This window comes from Aspergillus nomiae (assembly GCF_001204775.2).
Source record: "Aspergillus nomiae NRRL 13137 chromosome Unknown contig00144, whole genome shotgun sequence".
Classification (NCBI taxonomy): domain Eukaryota; kingdom Fungi; phylum Ascomycota; class Eurotiomycetes; order Eurotiales; family Aspergillaceae; genus Aspergillus; species Aspergillus nomiae.
The window spans coordinates 13,155-32,186 of NW_015378199.1; the positions used below are offsets into that span (position 1 = coordinate 13,155).

General features: G+C 49.8%; 6 protein-coding genes across 6 annotated transcripts; 3 read left to right on the forward strand and 3 right to left on the reverse strand.

The window, feature by feature from the left end:
- Window positions 1–1,113: 1,113 nt before the first annotated feature.
- On the reverse strand, window positions 1,114–1,422 carry ANOM_006722 (uncharacterized protein; the record flags this gene model as incomplete). The annotated part of the gene is made up of 1 exon (XM_015551978.1): window positions 1,114–1,422. One exon carries the CDS (start codon window positions 1,420–1,422, stop codon window positions 1,114–1,116), a length of 309 nt encoding a protein of 102 aa, XP_015406656.1.
- Window positions 1,423–2,733: 1,311 nt separating this feature from the next.
- ANOM_006723 (oxidoreductase, 2OG-Fe(II) oxygenase family) lies at window positions 2,734–3,739 on the forward strand (the record flags this gene model as incomplete). Its single annotated transcript, XM_015551979.1, has 2 exons — window positions 2,734–3,041; window positions 3,193–3,739. The coding sequence occupies 2 exons, from the start codon at window positions 2,734–2,736 to the stop codon at window positions 3,737–3,739; spliced, it is 855 nt and encodes a 284-aa protein (XP_015406657.1).
- Window positions 3,740–4,026: 287 nt separating this feature from the next.
- ANOM_006724 (putative C6 transcription factor (Mut3)) lies at window positions 4,027–7,378 on the reverse strand (the record flags this gene model as incomplete). Its single annotated transcript, XM_015551980.1, has 4 exons — window positions 4,027–5,497; window positions 5,548–6,159; window positions 6,209–6,992; window positions 7,108–7,378. The coding sequence occupies 4 exons, from the start codon at window positions 7,376–7,378 to the stop codon at window positions 4,027–4,029; spliced, it is 3,138 nt and encodes a 1,045-aa protein (XP_015406650.1).
- A 1,596-nt stretch (window positions 7,379–8,974) lies between these two features.
- On the forward strand, window positions 8,975–10,707 carry ANOM_006725 (sugar porter family MFS transporter; the record flags this gene model as incomplete). Its single annotated transcript, XM_015551981.1, has 4 exons — window positions 8,975–9,182; window positions 9,241–9,443; window positions 9,502–9,582; window positions 9,646–10,707. The coding sequence occupies exons 1-4, from the start codon at window positions 9,014–9,016 to the stop codon at window positions 10,705–10,707; spliced, it is 1,515 nt and encodes a 504-aa protein (XP_015406651.1). The 5' UTR covers window positions 8,975–9,013.
- A 227-nt stretch (window positions 10,708–10,934) lies between these two features.
- ANOM_006726 (sigma-70 region 2 family protein) lies at window positions 10,935–12,935 on the reverse strand (the record flags this gene model as incomplete). The annotated part of the gene is made up of 1 exon (XM_015551982.1): window positions 10,935–12,935. The coding sequence occupies one exon, from the start codon at window positions 12,933–12,935 to the stop codon at window positions 10,935–10,937; it is 2,001 nt and encodes a 666-aa protein (XP_015406652.1).
- Window positions 12,936–15,280: 2,345 nt separating this feature from the next.
- Window positions 15,281–17,986, forward strand: ANOM_006727 (putative PHD transcription factor; the record flags this gene model as incomplete). Its single annotated transcript, XM_015551983.1, has 2 exons — window positions 15,281–16,940; window positions 17,034–17,986. 2 exons carry the CDS (start codon window positions 15,281–15,283, stop codon window positions 17,984–17,986), a joined length of 2,613 nt encoding a protein of 870 aa, XP_015406653.1.
- Between the last annotated feature and the right edge of the window lie 1,046 nt (window positions 17,987–19,032).

Sequence of the window (19,032 nt, forward strand, 5' to 3'; positions counted from 1 at the left end):
CTTTGTAGGCAAGGTCCCACCGTGGGAGTATATATCTTTGGTGTGCTCTCCCTTCCACTGCTACGAGCCGCACGAGAAACCTACCCTTGAAGATCTAAGGCGGTTTGTAGATATGATAAACCCTTCTATAAAGCTGCATATGAGGAGGTTAGAGAGACTGATTTGGCTTGAGAGGGACTTATCAGTAAATATATAAGAGATATTATCCAAAACAGGTTTAGACAAGACTGACTTTACCGATTACCGATTGAACTTAGAATGGAGGTCGTATTGAGTTTTGAAGAAGTGGTAAGTATTAAGAACGGTCGAATGACTACAAGTATGTATCGGGATCTTTCACTGTGGGCAATCTTCAGACTGTCTCGAGTTCTACATCCAACGTCACCAATATGGGGAGTTTGAGGCATCCCGAGAATCGGCTGATCGGTAAGTCCGCAGAGATGCATGATATAACCAAATCTAGAGTAACTACAAGTAACCATAAAATACACAATATGCACGGATGGCTATATTCCCGCCCTAGGCATGCGAGAGGCAAACCCATTACATCATACTGCGAATATATTAGTGGTTCGAAACCAGGTCGGTGGAAACCGGGATGGCTCATGAAGTCGATGCAATTTCCACGTGATATTGTATTTATCCTAACTTCGCTTGTGGCGTGCGGAAGGCGCGTTTATATCATCGGTACGCAAAGCTGACATGGGCCGATCCACTCAACCCCAAAGTCTTATCCACAACTCTCCACATGTGTGACAATCGAGCCGTGGGGTGATCTCGCGTGTGTGTGCTGCTATTCCCAAGGACAATGTCTTGACCCTGAAGGCCCCTCGTTTTTGCACCCGTTAGACTACCTATTCCGGTGACCTGTAGGGGATTTCCTGGATAAGGTGAAGAGTATGTGCAAACTTGAGTTAGGGCTAGGGCATCTTGATCTACATTCTTTTGAACATTAACTCACAATAGATTGCCAGACACAATACCAGAATGAAGGAAGTAGCATTGAAACCGCCCGTGTGGAATGAGTGTAACAAATCAGAACAAATAAATATACAACTAATTGAATGCTTCACGCTCTCAAACCGGCACGGCGACACGTCCACAAATTTCGTCTTAATCAAAATCATCATAATAAGCGGCATCGACTAGATCCGCCTCATCCAGAGCATCACTGCTGCTCTGCATCTTGGCGCCATCCGTGAACGCAACAGGGTCCGACACGGGGTTGCCATCTTTGTCCATTCGCGTCTGAAGGAAATCCTGTAGCGTCACTCGCGAAGTCAGATTTGCTCCTTGGGCTTCACCGGCCGAGCGAGAGGCATCCTGTAGTCTCGAGGTCGCAGCCTGGTTCTGCGTTGTATTTTGCGGTTGGACGGCAGGGTCGGAGAGACGGAATTCTGCATCGGTCTTCGAGGTCGGCATTATGGCTTGATATGTGATTTGGGCTCTGTGGTAGTTAGTGTTCAGTTCTTTGGCCGGTGGTGAGCTGTCGTGAAGGGGGAGGCGCTGCCTCGAGATGAAAGGAACGAAAACAAACCACGTAGAAGATGACTGCGGCTGGTTAGATATGAGAGGGGGTACAGTTAAGATAAGTCTCGCTTTAATACCCCAGGAATCAGGTGGGGAAACATGCAACGAAGGTACAGTTCGTACTTGTGGACAATAGGGTTCAGTGGCGCACATTTTTGATACTGCTATGACGCTCACGATGTAAACGAAATCCCAATCACATTCAGAGCATGGCACGATATGCTTCGATGATGATATCAGGGGACTTGCTTTGTTGTTGCTTTTACGTGATTTCCTAGGGTCTTGTTTCGACTGATCGTGTGCATCTTGACCCCAGTTAGTGCCTGAGATTATGATAGGTGTCTATCCTTGCGGGGTGCATTCAAGGCGCCGAAGGGTGGCGATGAGTGTCTCAGGTACATCTCTCTTTCTATAGAACGATGTTGGGTCATCAAATCTTTCTGTTCAATAGACAATACTACTAGGTTCTCAAATCAACTATGGTGCAAAAATAATGGATTGCTGATATATCTATATCGATTGATCTGCTCTTTCATGTGCAGAGAGATTTCAACAAACAGACTTGGGAGAAAATCTGTGCACTATCGGGCTAAATCCAGACAGCAGATACGAGCACACTTGTGGCCAACACTATGTGGATCCTCGAATTGCAGGAAATATAACCCCATACATGTCCTATGGGCCCCAGCCTAGCAATGCACTGGTCCTTTAGGCTTGACAGAGAATTTCTCCGTGAGACATTTCAGTGGAGTCAATATCAATGATGGAGGACATCGTCTTGTGTCCTATGACCGTTGCCAACAGCGTATAAAGACTGTGACTCGCTGGGGTATGACCCTTCCCAGCTACAACAACATTGCAGATGGAGCTCAGGTGGTTGAGAACAACTGCTGGCGAGGAGGCAACTTTCTCTCCGAAAAGTGGGGTCACGCCGATCACTAGAGTGTGATTGTCAAGGGCGAGAGATGCTAGGTGGAATGAAGCATGTATCACCATAGGTGTAGTCGTCCATAAAGACACTCATAGTTGATCAGCGATAGAAGATACCTTCCTCATCTAGTCTAGTCTAACGTCCCACTCCGTCGCCCTAAACCCGAATCAGCTGGGCTCACATGTTCTGGACCGCCGAGTATATCGATTAAACCCTTCCAAGACACATCCTTCCCTCCTCAAGTATATATATATCCCTCGGCCTAGAAAAGAATGCTAAAACTCTCAACAATCCTCGGCTCCCTCTTCTACCTCCTCCCAATTTACATCTTCCTCATCGCCCCTGCCCTCCGCCAATTCTTCCCCCCTTCCGAAGAAGACCTCACCTTCGACCTAGACGATGATGCCGCCGACCTCGAAGGCCCAATCCTGAACGGCACCATCCTCAGTCTGGACGATGGCATTGAAGCCACCTGTCCCCCGGATAATTACCGGGTGCATCTCCTCCGTCGCGACCCATTGGTAATCTACATCGAGGATTTCCTCAGTTCCGAGGAAGCCGACCATCTCGTCGAGCTCGGGTGAGTTGCTTCCGTTCAATCGATTGCGCAGCGCAATTGAACATACATACATACATACATACATACATAACCCACGGCCACACCAAACCCACCCCCACAAAGCTAGAAAAAAACAATAAATAAGGTACTAATATACCCTAAAAAAAAAAAGTCAAGAAACGTACACCCCCTCCATAATCTACGACGGCACAACGGAAAGAGTCGACCCCAACACCCGGCTCTCCGACCGCGCCCTCCTCCCCCGCACCAACACCGTGCGCTGTCTCGAGAACCGCGCAAAGGCCTTCCAAGGCTGGCAACCGCACATGTACATTGAGCGCATGTGGGCCCAGCGGTACAACGCCTCCGGCCACTACCGACACCACTATGACTGGGCGGGGTCGAGCGCGCGCGGCGGCGACCGCGCCAGTACGTTCATGGTGTATCTCGGGGACGAGTGTACGGGCGGTGGGACGAATTTCCCGCGGTTCAAGAGGCCGAGGGATGAGAAGTGGTGTCGGTTTGTGGAGTGTGAGAGTGAGGCGGAGGGGGTGACGTTTCGGCCGATGAAGGGGAATGCGATCTTTTGGGAGAATTTGAGGCCGGATGGGAGTGGGTATTTGGAGACGTGGCATGCGGCGTTTCCGGTGACAGAGGGGACAAAGATTGGGTTGAATATTTGGAGTTGGTATCAGCCGCCGAAAAGGAGGAGAGTGTGATTTTTTTTTTCTTTTCGTGTATTTTATGGGTTTTGTTGGGTAGAGGTGGTGGAGTTATTGTCCTATAGATGTACCATACTATACAGATAAAACATACATAGATCTTATGCTAAATAGACACTTCTATACCGTGAGAGCCTTTTATGTACAAATCAACATGACATTTCATCTATATACGGATGATACTCATAACTATACGAAACCCACAAACGCCGCATCAATACCCGTACTCCGTTGCTCGTTACATTATCTTCGTGGAATGGCAAAAAGAAAGGTATCATACCAAGTCAGTTTCCGACATTCATCCATTGGATCCAATCGTCACTGGGAAGTCCATTGCCAGCTCGGCACGCATCGGGGTTCCCAAATATATCGTCCAGCGAGATCCCCAAATCAATGCCCATCCCCATGGAGTTGTCCTCAACGCCCATGCCGAAGTTCTGCACATTCCCGGATGGCATCGGCGGCTGCGTTGACTGCTCAGTGGTGAGGTTTGGCGGCTGGAAGTTGTACCCTTGCCACATAAAATTGTTGTTCGGAAGAGAAACCAGATCGGGACTGTTGACTGCCTCCCCACTCGTCGGGGTCGACGCGTGTGAAACAGGCGACTGTAACCGCGACTGGCTCACAGAAGGGGGGTTTGCGAGGCGCATAGGGAGAGCCGCATTCATGAGGGTTGGGGTGTTGTTGTTGGAGAACAAGGGAAAATTACCCAGGCCCTCTAGAGTCGGTGTTGATACCCCGATGGCGTTGGTGGGATCAGTAGCAGGCGGCATTGATCGCTGTGTCGCAAGATCCCGCCCGAATTGCATGGCCCCGCCGTCCTGCCGGAAATGGTCATTCTCCAAGGTGGACATCGGCTGGGTAGGGTAGGCAAAAGGATCATCAGAGGGAAACATGATGGGCATAAGATCAGGAAGGTTAGTTGGGTTTGTGAACTGCTGGCCGACGAATGGACTCGAGGGCATGTCTTGCGTCGACATGGACACAGGAAGGGGAGATGTGTTGGATGAGGCAGCAATGGACTCGGTGGCCTGCGTCTCTGACGGGGTTGATATGGCCTCCATGGATGGTTCGGGCGTGGAGGAAAACCAGGGGGGCGGTGTATTCGCTGGACGGGAATTCGATCGGCTATGACGGGGATGGTTGTCATCTAGGCTCTTGGGCATATTACTGGCCTCTTTGGTCGACCTGTTCAGTAATTGAATAGGGAATGTGCTCGCTCTCTGCGGTGGAGGCATCGCAGGCGGGGCCGTAGGGCTTTTAGCATTGCCCAGTTTGTTGCTACTGGACGGGGCAGGGCGCTTTAGATTCACCGGGTTCGCTTTGCTTTGGCGGTTCTTTAATAATTCGGGAAGATTCTTGAAAAAGCAGATGAGGCTTTGGGAGCACCGATCCGCCGCCAAGCTCTTCCTTGCCAGTCCTGTCAAAGTGTTCTTGCCTTCCATAGCATCCTTCAACACACCATCTTTAGCCGTGGGAGAGTCGGGATTCTCGAGCACGAAGAATAGCAAAGAGAGGATAGCAAAGTAGGTGGTGTACATGGTAAACCAATAGGACCCGTTAAGCAGACCTCTCTTATGCATACCGGTAGTGATATGGACGATGTTTCGGGAGACGCTAACGCATGCAGCAGCACAGGCGTAGGACCGCCGATCGACGCCCCGGGCCTGAGAGCCACTCGAGACATAGTGTAAGAAAGGGCGGTACATGACTACTTGTACATGGGCATAACTAATGCGCAGCAATTGCCGTACCCTACAGAAAGTTAGTCTTGGTCACAAAGGAGTGTAGAAGGTCAAATATACCTCTCCAGTTGAGGTGACACCTCGGTCCCAGGTCGCAAAGCCGCCGGTAGCTCCTCCATCCAAGCCTGGAGATCCCGCTCAATCTCCCGGATCTTGGAGTGACTTACAACATAACGTTGGTCTGACTTGGACCGGTGCTGAGCGTTTTTAACCGGATAGATATATTTCACCACTTTGAGCATAATGCTCGAAAGTCGTGTGTGCGCATTGGCACCTGCCATGAGAGGCGTATAATCTGACGGCGTGGGCAAGATGCCATCCGAGGTGATGAACTCCCCGTCGATAGACATTGGGTATTCCTGGTCGATGTCGTCATCGCTTAGCATCTGGGGTAGTCCCAGGAGCGTGCTGACATAGACATCCATCTTCCGAATAACCCAAAAGATGCGTTTCCGCAGCTCTTGTTCAAGAGGGTTGAAGTTGGCTGATACCGAGCGGTGCAGGCCCAGGCGTAGGGCAGAGCGAAGGGCAATGCCGACAAAAGAATAACAAGTGCTCAGCTTGGCAGACGATTGCAAGAACAATACCATGAAACAGATAGCCTGGAGAGAGGTCAAGTCGCGGCAGTCGGTGATCTCTAAGAGCTGCCGGCCAGCCTTAAAGTATTGAAACCTGGCCAGAGTTAGCTAATATAACACCTTAGTATCAAGGACAGACATACCCTTGGCCGATGGCGCTTTCATAACCGGAGAGATCCAGGGTGCCAGTCCCGTCATCTGAGAACAAACAACCGACAGCCATCACAATGTAGAGGAGTGGCAGAAATGCATGCTCCTCGTTGGTATACTGCTCCGGCAGGGTATCGTAGATCCGATCTAACATGGCGTAGAACGAGGGTTCGTGAACGAATCGCATCAGAGAACAACCATCTTCCAAGGCATTGTGACACAGACGTCGTGCCACATCGCGTGATGGCAGGTCATGGGTGGGTGGTAGTGATGCATCCTGCGGGGATTCTGATGCCGACTTGGGACTGTCCAACATCTGTGACATAGGTCGCGATCGCATCGCCGGCGCCGAGATATCAACGGTGCCCAATTGCTTTCGAAGTCGTCGGAGGAATGTGATGCCGGAGGTGTGCCCATGATAATCCCAGTGACCCTGATCGTCCAAGTCCAGATAACCTGAATTTTCCACCATTGATTCGAGTAGAGATTCTTCGCCGCAACAGTTATCTGATGGAGCGTCCGCAGGGCCCGCAGCAACGGCCGGGGGATTCGAGCCGTTGGTGATTACGGGCGGTTGCTGTGGCTGGTGTTTTTCGCGCTTGACGGCGGCTAGCATTTGTTCAGTAGCATGCTCATCAAACCGGGGATCGTCGAGATTGATGTCGGGTAGAACGACTCGAAGGAGCGCCTCGGCCTTGTGTAGACGGGCCTCAAGGGCTTCCACATACTGAGGGGCCGGATTACGGCGACGGTTCGATGGCTGGTCATAGGTACATTCTATCGATGGGGAGAGGAGTGAGTAACATGCAGAGTAGACAGGTATGGTGTGCGGTAGCACATGGTAAATGGCCGCAAAAGCACAACAAAGAGAACATGAGGGATAGTTACTGACCATAGCTGTATACGGTACAATGGGTACATGGTTGTTTCCCATCACATTTGATCTTTTTTCGTCGACATTCGTCGCAAGCGCGGGTTACACGGCGCCTCTTCTGCATGGGGAGGGACTCCTTGGCGGGTTTTGAGCTATCTTGGTCGGGCGACTGAAGAGAAGAAGGGTCTGCATCATCATGGTAGAAAACTGAATCAGAGGGGCCCGATGGATCATCGTCCGTCGCATTATCCGCCGACGCGGTATGGAAAGCGCTGGACGGAGTACCCATGGTGCGCGCGGTTATTCAGCCCAGGGGGTCGGGGATCGATTAAGGCGGTCGGCGCAGAAGCATGCAAGGGAGCGAGCTCCGACTGAATTGCGTTTGTGGAATCAGGAAAGTGTTCTGGGCGTCCCGAAAGAACGAAAGAAGCGCGAGACTAATTTGATCAGCAAGGAGCAATGCCCGCGTGGCGATCCGACCGTTATCGTCCACGAGGGTGGAATTGACGTTTCTCACAGGTTCATCGAGCAGTAGGAGAAAATGACGACGGTGCGATTCGTTTTTCCGACGGATTGCAAGTGGGATCCAATCACTGGGCTGGAAAAAAACGCCGCTTTTGCTGCTGTGGTTGTGTTTTCCTCGAGAGTAATTATCCGACAGCGGATGGGCTGAAGCTGGAGGAGGTGAGAGGTTCTGTTAAATTAGTAATTGCGTTCTTGGATGAGTCAAGCAAGGTCCGCGGAGTTTCAGTGATGACCATATACGAGACTCCAACAGATCAAGGGAGCGGCGGGGTCGTCACGATCAAATTGATAATAGCTATGGCTTGTAATACGGAATAATTCTGGAAGGGTTCTCTTTCTCTTTTCTTTCTTTTTTTTTTTTGCGTTTTTTTAGCAGCCCTGTTTTAGCCAAACAGTGGTCCGATTTAATTGGGGACGTCTTGGTACTTGAAAGTGGAAAAAGTTAGGCTGGAAAATGTGGAGAAAATGAGCTCAGGGAGGGCAAAGCGAATGCGACCTGAATACGTCGTGGTTGACAAACTTAGCGACGAGAGAAGTCAAAATCAATTTCCAAGACCAGGAGATCCACTGCGGAAGCGACCAGAACGTGTCTAGAAGACAGAGAAGAAGAAAGAATATGCAAAAAGCACCACTGTCAGGGAGGGATGAAATAATCCCTCATTAGCGGGATTGAGGTAATTGTCGGGGTCTGACCATCGACTAGTGGGACAGAAAGAAAAAACTTGGCCTCGGCGATCTGATAGTGGCTGACGGCGATTTGATCCTTTGATTCCTGGGCCCTGCCAGCGCCCGCCCTTTCGGGTCTAGCGCCAGACCGGCCTTGGAGGTCTCGGAAAGCCTTTCTATACGTCAGTGGGCAAACTGTTCCAATTTTTAGGTAAGGCTGAAGAAATGCTAGGGTAATGAATGCCGGGCGCAGCCTCAGGCAGGGATTTCCACCTCTGTCAAGGGGAGCAACTGCCTCAGGAAGCTAACCTTAATTTCCCTGGTCAATGGCGGATTTCAAATCCTCAGGATGTTTGTGACATGTACATACATACATACCTTGAAAGTATAGAATACCAGCAACCCCCATTTCATTCCTCTTCCACCACGTCCTCCGTATTCATCATTGCGAATGAAGGTCTTGTTCAGCTCTCGGTCAACCCGATTGCTCCCATTTTAACTCGCAGTGGTCTTGACTGATGCAGTGCCTTGGCATTCTTCCTCTTTTCTGACATCGCCACCAGACGGAACGTCAGAAAAAAGTACATTCCCCCATTCACAAGAATCTCATCAGCCGTTAGCAATCACCTATGGAAATATACAAGAAGGCGGTGGAATACACGAATGGGGTCTTTATAGATACCACACCACCTTCAGTCTAACGCCGAGCACATCACTCACCAGCCTTTGTCCCATGGCTTACTATCTTGTTACCCTGTGCTGCGTCTTCGCAACGCTGGGTTCTTTTCTCTTTGGTTATGATGCCGGTGTAATTTCGTCCACCCTTGATCAAGAGGATTTTCAGAATCGCTTTAATCACCCCTCTGACGCCGCCACGGGTGGTATAGTCGCTTCTTACAATGGTATCGGCCCACCTATAGACGACGTTAGCACGCCAAACATTTTCTAATTGGAATTTAGGGGGCGCAATTCTAGGTTCTGTTCTGGTCTCATACATCTCTGATCCATATGGACGGCGTCCCGTCATCTTCATTGGAGGCCTTCTGGGAAGCTTGGGTGCAGCATTGCAAGCTGGTGCCGTAACTGTCGCTATGCTCATTGCAGGCCGATTGATTGCAGGTATGGCTGTAGGCTTGATGTCATCTGCTATTCCAGTATACTGTGTACGTCTTTCCCATTTTGGTACGACATTGCTCTTGGATCAGGCTGACTCCTTCTTAGAGTGAGGTTTCTCCTCCCCATATACGCGGCTTTCTGGGCTCTATGCAACAATGGATGATCGGGTTGGGGTTTGTTGTCGCTGTATGTCATACCACTCTTATTCATCTGTATAGCTTTCGAATTTACCAGACTAACCCCGGTCAGCAATGGACTGGATATGGCTGCTCCCTTCACACCGGTGCTATTACCTGGAGACTCCCACTGGCCATCCAAGCTGTTCCCGCCGTGATCCTCTGTTGTGGTGTTTGGTGTCTTCCCGAGTCTCCGCGCTGGCTGATCGAGAAAGGCCGCGCTGAAGCGGGTCGAGAGGTCCTTGCTCGCTTACATCTAAACCGGGACAGGTCAAATACTCACATGGTTGACGCCGAGATCGCCCAGATCAACGACAGCATTGCCGAGGAACGACGTTCTGCCGTACACTCCTGGCGTGAGCTTCTATTCCAGGCTCGCTGGCGCCATCGCCTGTTACTTGGATGCGGCATCCAAGCGTTCACCCAATGCTCAGGTACCAACATCATCTCGAACTACAATCCAGGCCTGTACAGGACGCTAGGACTGGAGGGCACAACCCCGCTCATGCTACAGGGGATATGGGGTGCCCTGGCTCAGTTCTGGAATACCGTGTTCATGCTTTTCATTGACCGTGTGGGTCGTCGTAAGCTGCTCATCCCTTCCCTACTCGGCATGGGTGCCACCATGTGCATAGAAGCGGCCTTAGCCCAGGCCAACGGCGGGTTTCGCGACCCATCTGCCAACCCGGATGCTGTCCGTGCCGCGATTGCTATGTTCTTTGTCTTCTCAATCTTCTTTACCAGCCTTGGCCTTATCTCCTGGATCTATCCGTCTGAGATCTTCCCGACAGCAATCCGCGCCCGCGGCTCATCGCTGGCAACCGCTACTAACTGGAGTCTGAACCTTGTCTTCGCGCAATGCACGCCAATTGCGAGGTCGAGCATGGGCTTCAATTACTTCTATTGCTTCTTCGCTTTTAATTGGGTGGCCGCTGCCATCACTTGGGCCTTTTACCCTGAAACTGCTGGCAAGTCGCTTGAGGAGGTAGAGCATATCTTCTCATCCAGCTCTCAGGATGATATCCGACGTCCTGAGCCGGACCCCAAGAACAATGTTGTCGCTGTCTCGAACCCTGCAGACAGCGACTGGTCTAGGGAGAACCTGGGGCTTAGCTGCCATGCAAAAATGTCATAGTAGATATAGACCAAAATATGTACTAGTATATGTAGATCATGATAGTTTCTGTTCAAAACCAGGGAAGAAAGAGAGAAAAAAGAAGTACGGATGTTGTAACCGCTCGCTATATAAGAGTTGGGTATCAAGTACATTCATGGGCAAGAAAACAGACAAGGGTATCTATCCCAAAACTAGATAAATATAGTTATGCGCCGAACCACATAGGGATAAAAGGAGCGATCCGGTCACTCTGCTAGAGCAGGCATGATATAGCTCGTTAGAGGCGCACTGAGGATCTCCTGCCGTAGTTCACGTTCCCACAGAGACACAGGTGTCTCAAGACATAACGTCAAACATGAAAAGAGAAAGTCGTGGACAATCATCCAGGAATTCAGGCTAAGTCGCTTTGCAACCTTGAGCATCCGGCCAGCAAACCAAGGTCGCCCGTATTGTGTTTTGGCAGCAGGAGAATACTGCGTGAAATCGGGCACGCCTTGGTCCCCTAATGACGTAGAAGACATGTCTGGTGTCGTTATACCATCGTTGCATTCAAGCATGATCTGAAGTAAGGCTTCGACGGATCCACTCGTGTCAACCTCACTCGCTAGTACTGCTTGCTCTAATGTCCAGAGGAAGGTTTCGCTATGCTGCACGGAGTTTCGGTAATCCCAAAGAGCTGCATTAAGCATGATCAGTGCAACCAGCCGCGCGACAAATTGTTTACGGTTGCCTGAAGCGGTAAAGCGTAGGCCGGGTGGTGCGGCAAGGATGCTATACAGAAGTGATGTCTCCTGAAACGCAGTGTAACGCACTGAAGCTGGCGTATTGGCGCGGTTAGGTCGATGGGATATCGAGAGCTCCTCACAACGTTTCAGAAAGTCGATGAACTCGTCGCACTGATGCCGGATCTCATCCTCTGGTGACGGAAATGTTAACGAATTACTTGGATTGATTAATGCAGAGTGTGATAAAGCATCCCCAGGCGATAACAAAGGCATTGATGGAAGGGGGGAAGGCGTCAGATTGGACGTTTGCGTTATCGAGTCTTTCCATTGGCTTGGCTCCTTAAAAGACTGTTTGACTGAAGGGTTATACTCGAAGAAGAAACTTAGCCCATTTGTTTCATATCCAGATAGAATATAATCTTGCCAGTTGATTAACATGCCCAACCGTGTATTCTCGAAGGCCGCTGGTCCTCCTCGGGCCCGTATCATTTCCCTCGCAGCCCGCATGTGTACCCAGCTAATTTCTTTGTGCCCTGGACGAGGGTCAAAGTCCTCGAGACCTGCAGCGCTGAGACATGCAATAATTGCAACATCGGAGATATCACCTGGATTTCGTGTCATATGATCTCGGAGCATGGAGATTGCGCGGTTGCGGTGAACAAGTGTATAGTCAGTCTCCTCCTCGTTCCGCACCCAAGCCCAAGTATTCGCTGCATGTACGAGAATAGTGTTCTGGAATGTGACGGCGCCTTTCATTCCTTCTGGAACAAAGACTGCCGTATACCAATTATGGGCCTTGGCAGAGCGGAAATGACTACCATAGGAACAGGCAGGCATCTCATTGACATAGAAGTCAAATAGTCGCTGGCCCTCAGCATCAAGATCCATCGGCAGGGTATTGAAAGGGTCGGTTCGTGCTGCACTGAGGATAGTTTTTGGAGAAAGCGTGACATCAGTTGGGGATGTTGGTGTGGATGACCATGGGGATAAATTGCCCGACTCTGAGCCACTACTCTGACTTCCAGATACATATTTCTCTAAAAGATAGGGCGACAGCGGATAGCCTTGAAGCTGAAAGAAAGAATTGGCTGGTATGGATGCACTTTCAGCACTTGCGATGACACCAGGACCAAAATCTCGCTCAATTTCTTCCACCAAATCGTCCATCGAATCTTTGCTCGGGGCCACTTTGACTTTGGACCTTTGTGCTGATGAAGACTGCACATTTTTCTGCCTCTGACTATTGACGCCTTCTTCCTTTCCTTTCTGGGCAGTGTCCCCAGTAGACGTCCTGCCCTTCCTGGGGCGTCGGGTAGACTTTCGTGGCGCGCTATGGCTTTCTACCACCGTCTGCTCGGCATCATCACTAGGCTGACCCGATGCACGTTTTTGGCGCATGTATTGTTGCATCACATGGCGCTTGACCTGCGTCAAATTGCTCCGACTATTGTTCGAAGCGTCGATGAATTGCCATTCTATCGCAGGCTTAGCTGAATCCGTGTGGTCAGGCACACTTGACATGGTTTTGCGTTCTGTCAACCCTGTGTGGTCAACACTTCTAACGGTTGCGTTTTTACTTTAGTTGCAACTCGGGGGTCAGAGCTGCGGACTTCTTCGATGGTACGTCATGCGCTGTTGTGAGAGTTGGGCTTTGTATGATCAGCGGCAGCAACCCCAGCGCATTGTGAAACATACAAAGCCTCGATGCTATTTTGGGCCCCGCAAAGTGCGAGTCTGAACGTGGACTAGTCGGTAGCCAGAAGGCACAGCAGCAGAAAGCAAGTCAGAACAAGACGATCAATGTCAACAATCTAGATGTCGCGACGGCGTCAATCGATTTGGCGTTTCAGAAAGAAACCTTGTAGATCCTCTTCATTGATGGTTCTGTCAGTCACCTTATATAGAGGGCTGTGTCCATGAGTGTTCACGGGAAGATGTGGAGCTACGGGCAACCGTTGGAGGGAAACGTCAGAGACTCCAAACAGATGGGATCTGCGACTTAAGGTAGGTGAATAGAAATTGATCTGCGATTGCCTCGGCCTGGAAGCGACCGTCTCACTTGCAGAGAAGAACGATGCGGCTGAGACTATACGAGGTCGAATGATGACATGAGGCGACGCTCTCGAGGAACTAGGATGTGGAGGTGGCGGGGGTGATAAGAAGAATCGAATAGAAGAGTAATAATAGCGGAAATAAGCTGAATCCAGGGATATCCGTAACCAGTAATCAGATGTTTTTGGTGACGGGATTTGAAGCGTTGAAGCCGAAAGATGGAAGAGTTCAAGATTAGATGGGAAGACGGACGACTAAACCCAAAGGCGTAGGACCATCGTCTTTTCCGATTCGGTTGTGCATCCGTCCGGCGTCTAGAACCCGTCGTGATTCAGCCTGTTCCTAGGGCCAATCACCATTCCGCCCGGCTCGAATGCTACTAGTTGATCATCCACGCCCATAAATAACAGCGCAGGGTGGCATTGGTCCAGTGAGGGTTAGAATTGGTACCTGATTTTTGGGTGACATTCACACCCCCCCACATACTTGTACCATTCATCCCATTTCACATGGGAACTACTAGTACTAGTAACTAGTAACTACCTCCTTTCGGTATCATGCACGATCGCTGGTCCAATACTGGACTTTTTGGCCCCCTTTGGGAGTAGCACTTTCTAATCGAGTAATTGTCTACGGAGTAACCCTTTCTGTCATTGTTCGACTCCATAAACTGTCGCTTCTTTTAACTTTGGTCTTATGCATTAGCTTCTCTAGTAATCTTCAGTACTACCTGACCTGCAATGGCCGCGCGCAGCTTCTTTGAACGGCGAAGTGAGACTCACAATGGCTCTCCTGGACACCTCTGAGTTTATCTGTCTAAGCTGAACCAGGCTACGAAGTAAAGAAGATAAGTATGGTTAGGACCAATGGGGTCTTAGTTACAGAGTACACTGGCTCTCGATCCCTTTCCCTTGGCGGTAGAGCAGATAAACAAACGTTCTTGCGCAGTCAGTTATGCTCAACGGCGTGATCCCTTCGCTACTCAACCCCTGCCTACATATTTGGCACCAGAGTGAATTTGCGAAATGGTACAACGTCCCTGCTCGAACCGACCCCCTCTATGGGATCAATTACATCCATATGTAATGTACTTCATTGAAAGGCAATCGCAGTTTCATGAACAGTAGCCTGTAAGTCATATAACCCTGCGGTGTTAGGAACCGTTAAATTTTCACAGCCTGTGGCAAGCTATAAACTAAAAGAGCTGGAATTCTGTTTGATAAAACTGCTTGACCACGTCGGAGATAACATACACCGCCTTCATGTAAAGTCCGCGGCAGAATTGCAAATCTGAAAGTATTCTGAGCTCCCCGAAAGGTCCAACCTGGGGGTTGACCACGCGCGTCTATTCTCACAGCCCTCCAGTTCCTGGCGTCGAGCCTGTAGGATAATATTATTCGATTATCCTTAGGTCGTGTCGCCCATCTGTTGACCTCCTCTTACATCCTCATCGCGCAGTCGCGCGTTCAGCAACTCCGCATCGACCTCCGAAACTCCGTTGCTGTCACTACCACTGTCGCTTTTACCAAGAACAGTTCGTTGAGGGTACAATACACATGAGCGCTTGGATAGATTTCTCTGCCTACTCGGGATCGGCGTAATTCTTGACACTACCGACTTTGTGCCAGCTTCCATGATGCCTTTTCTGGGCGTCACGAGACCGACATATACCACATAGTCGACACAACATAATCTAGCGCCTTCGCCTTAACTCTAAATTTGACTATAAAGGTCTGGATATTCCTTGGATTGAGTTGATTAACATCGTTGTAATCGCTTGCCTGGGCAACTACCGCATTGTTTGAAGTTGCGCGATGGCTGGCAGGGCGCCCACACCTACTGGCGTCAGTCAGGCCCATGATCCCAATGGTGATAATACGACGGCTATAAGTCCCTATGAAACAAACCCGGATAATATACCGCAGGATGACCCCTTCCTTAAGCAAAGCCCTCATTACGGTCGTTACGCTCCGCGAGACGACGATTTCAAACCCCGCTACGATCACTGGTGGCAATCGGACCCCGATGCGGTTTCGCATTGGGAGAGCATGGTGAAAGAGAACTTGAGCTCAGAGAATTCTATGAACTTGCAAGAGGACCGCCAGGCTTATTCTGTTGGCAGTGTAACAATCCGAGTTGACAAGGACGATGTGGTCGACACAACAGCTGAAAGGTACTCTTGCGCTAACGCGAATGAATTGAGCGCAGCAAGGAAAGCAGAGGATGCGCTTAGAGCACTTGACGTCACCGTTCCGGTAATACACTTTTGTGGGACAGTTGATGGGAAGAATGTCACTGTGGAGTCCAGAATTCCCGGCGTTTCTCTAGAAGTCGCCTGGAGGTATCTCAGCACCGAAAAAATCAACAAGTTCAAGCAAGAATGCCGTCAGATCCTCGAGCACATGGCAAGCATCGATCCTGCCCCCGACAGCCCGTCGTACGTTTGCAGTGGACTCAACTCTCAGCTACCGCCCGAAATACAGGAGATGGAGAAAGATGTGTTGTTCCAAGAGAATAAGGAAGATGAAATCCTGTGCCTAGTACACAACAATATGACTCCTTCCAATATAATCGTTAACGATGACCGAGTCGTGGGCATTATGGGTTGGCGACACAGCGGATATTTTGGGTTCGGAAGGGCAAACACGATACACCGACGGTTCAGAATGCCCACATGGTCTTCATTAGCGGCGGCTGGTGGCAATGTTGAAGCATGGGCTGATCTTTATGAGAACCTCCTGAACGCAAAAGTAGGCTCCAAGCTCGAAGCGACTCAAGATACGCCAGGGCCACAAGTTAAATCCGAACCATCAAACGTGACTTTGGACAAGGTTCCTGAAAGCGATGAAATCGACAACAAGTCTATATTGTCTCAGGTTGATGGCGTAAACACGCCCATGGAACACCCGACACCGAAGAAAATTGCCGATCTGAAACATGGACGAGGCTCGCGAGCCTCGTCGTCTGATCGGTCATCGCCTGCCAATTCTGTGAAACCCACCTCAGGTAGGAAATCAACACCTGGTAGTGGAAAAAAGGGTACGGCAAGGAAGTCAACTGCCAAAAAGCGCAAGATTACCGAAGAAGACACTGAAAGTGTTGATGGCCATCAATCCAACACCCCTTCCTCTCGCACCAGTAAAACCCCTGGCGCCAAGAAGCAGGGCTCTGCATCTGTAGCGAGCTCTCCAGCACCCGAAAGCAGGACGAAGAAGAAGAAGAAAGGCGCTAAGAAGAGAAAGGCCCCGAAGAAAGCTGCAGTGAAAGAAGAGGAGAACGATGAAGAACAAGAAGAAGGAGAAGGAGAAGAGGAGGAAGACGCTTCAACAGATGAGAACGAGTTGTTCTGTATCTGCCGTAAGCCTGATAATCATACATGGATGATTGCCTGTGATGGCGAGTGCGACGACTGGTTTCATGGAAAGTGTGTTAACATTGACCCAAAAGATGCTGACTTGATTGACAAGTATATATGTGAGTCTCTCTCATTTGGCATTTTCTTTTGCTGCTATTATGCTGGCTGGTGTTTCCTCTTGCGATAACAGTTCTTCGCTAATATCAAACTAGGCCCGAACTGCAAAGAGCAGGGCAAGGGATGTACTACATGGAAACCAATGTGCCGCGTGCCCTCTTGTCGGAAGCCTGCTCGTTTTAACAATAATACTCTTAGCAAATACTGTTCGGACGAGCATGGTCGGGAATTCATGCGCCTGAAGGCCCAGTACCTCAATATGAGTCCGGCCCCCGAGAACAAGATGGAAGACCTTGGGAGCAGAGGCGGAATTCTCACAGCCGGTGATCTCAAGGCCGTGATAATGGATGTATCTTCAGCGGCGGAATTTCGCAAGCTTGGCGAACAGATTGTCTCACTACCACCGGATGACCCCGAGACAGACACAAAAGAGAAGGGCAAGAAAAAGCTGGGATTGGATGTCGCTCCTGAGGATCTTACATACTCACCCGATGAGGCTTTGAAAATCGAAGAATTACGCAAACGACGTGACGAGCTGCTTCATCGCAAGGATATGCTCAATGCGCGTAACACATTCGTGAATCTTGTCCGTCAACGGTCCAAGAGTGTACTAGAACGATTGAAGCACGCCGAACCTAAAGGCGGATGGAAAGATATCTGCGGTTTTGACTCACGGTTAGCCTGGTCTGATGAAGAGTTCGACGAATGGAGGCTATCGGAAGTTGGGGCGAAAACACTTGAGGATGGCACTCCTGAGGCGCTGGCGTCTAGCTATCCTGATACCACCGATGCAGATGGTGACACCGTCATGAATGGCGCCAAAACCGAAGAGGATGACATCAACAGCTTGTCTCGAGGGATTTGTACCAAGAAGCGCTGTGAGAGACATAAACAATGGGTCAAGGTTCAACAACAAGAGATCTTATTCGAGGAGGATACAGTTGATCAGGATCTCGCAAAGTGTGAAAAGGAAGCTCAAAACGTCGTGGAGAGAGCTGTTCTCAGGATGTGGGCTGAAAAAGAAAATGCCCAAAACGGATGTCAGTGAAGCCGATGTTAGGCTGATCCAAGAGATTATAGTGCTATTTTGCAGTGCTGTTATAGGTCATTTGCATAAATGATACCCTTGTTCGCGGAAGGAAGCAAAACGCAGGGATTTCGATATGGAGTTGGTGTGCACATTTGGGTAGTTTGGGCCACGGTTGCTATTTTCGACGAGGCTGGCGTAAGATTTGATACTATATACAAATAAATGGGCTGCTTGATATATAATAGTGCAGCTCCAAACAAAAGTAACTTTTCGGGACCAGTGCTCAATTTATTCGTTTGTCCCAGATGCACCATCGTCCAACGCCGTTGCCTACCCTGTCTTTAATAACTTCAACCACGTGTGTGGATTTGACAGTCGATAACAGAAGATGAGCATCGATTCCCTGCTCCAATGTTCGCATAAGAAGACTAGGAAACAACTTCTCACTTGCGTGAAATATGGAGTGAATCCCGTTCTCGCGAGAAGTCTGCGGGTTGGTCCCTGGATTTCTCCCTTGCTGCATTTGACCTGGGGCAGCGTGCGTGTCGGACGTCAACGTTCCAAGCCCGCTAGTATTGACAAGCATCACGGAAAGATAAGAGCTGTACATTCGTGACAATTGTGTTAAAGTCCGCAGTAAATTTGACAGAATGGCTGTTCCTCTGACTGTGGAGGAAGCTCGGACGACTCCTTCGGTAAGAGTGTCAAGTCCGGCAATGACGAGGAAAACGCGGCAGTCATTATCACCTGTGGATTCTACCTGACGAGTCTGCTGTGATTCCCATTCCTTTTTATACCTACACAGAGCATCGGAGACTTCACTTATCGCTTGTACAGCGGCAGCCATATCGAAGACAGGGAATAATTGGACAGAGTCCAGATGTGAGATTGCTTCATCGCGCGTCAAGGGTGACTGTTGAGATGCAGATAACAAAGACTCAAGGAGCCTTTGTGGAGAGAATATGTCGAGATTTGCAGGGTGGATTATATATGTTTTAGCACAAGAACTTGACGGCGATGATGTTTCACACAGCTGTGCTGCAAGTATTGATCGTGAAACCTAG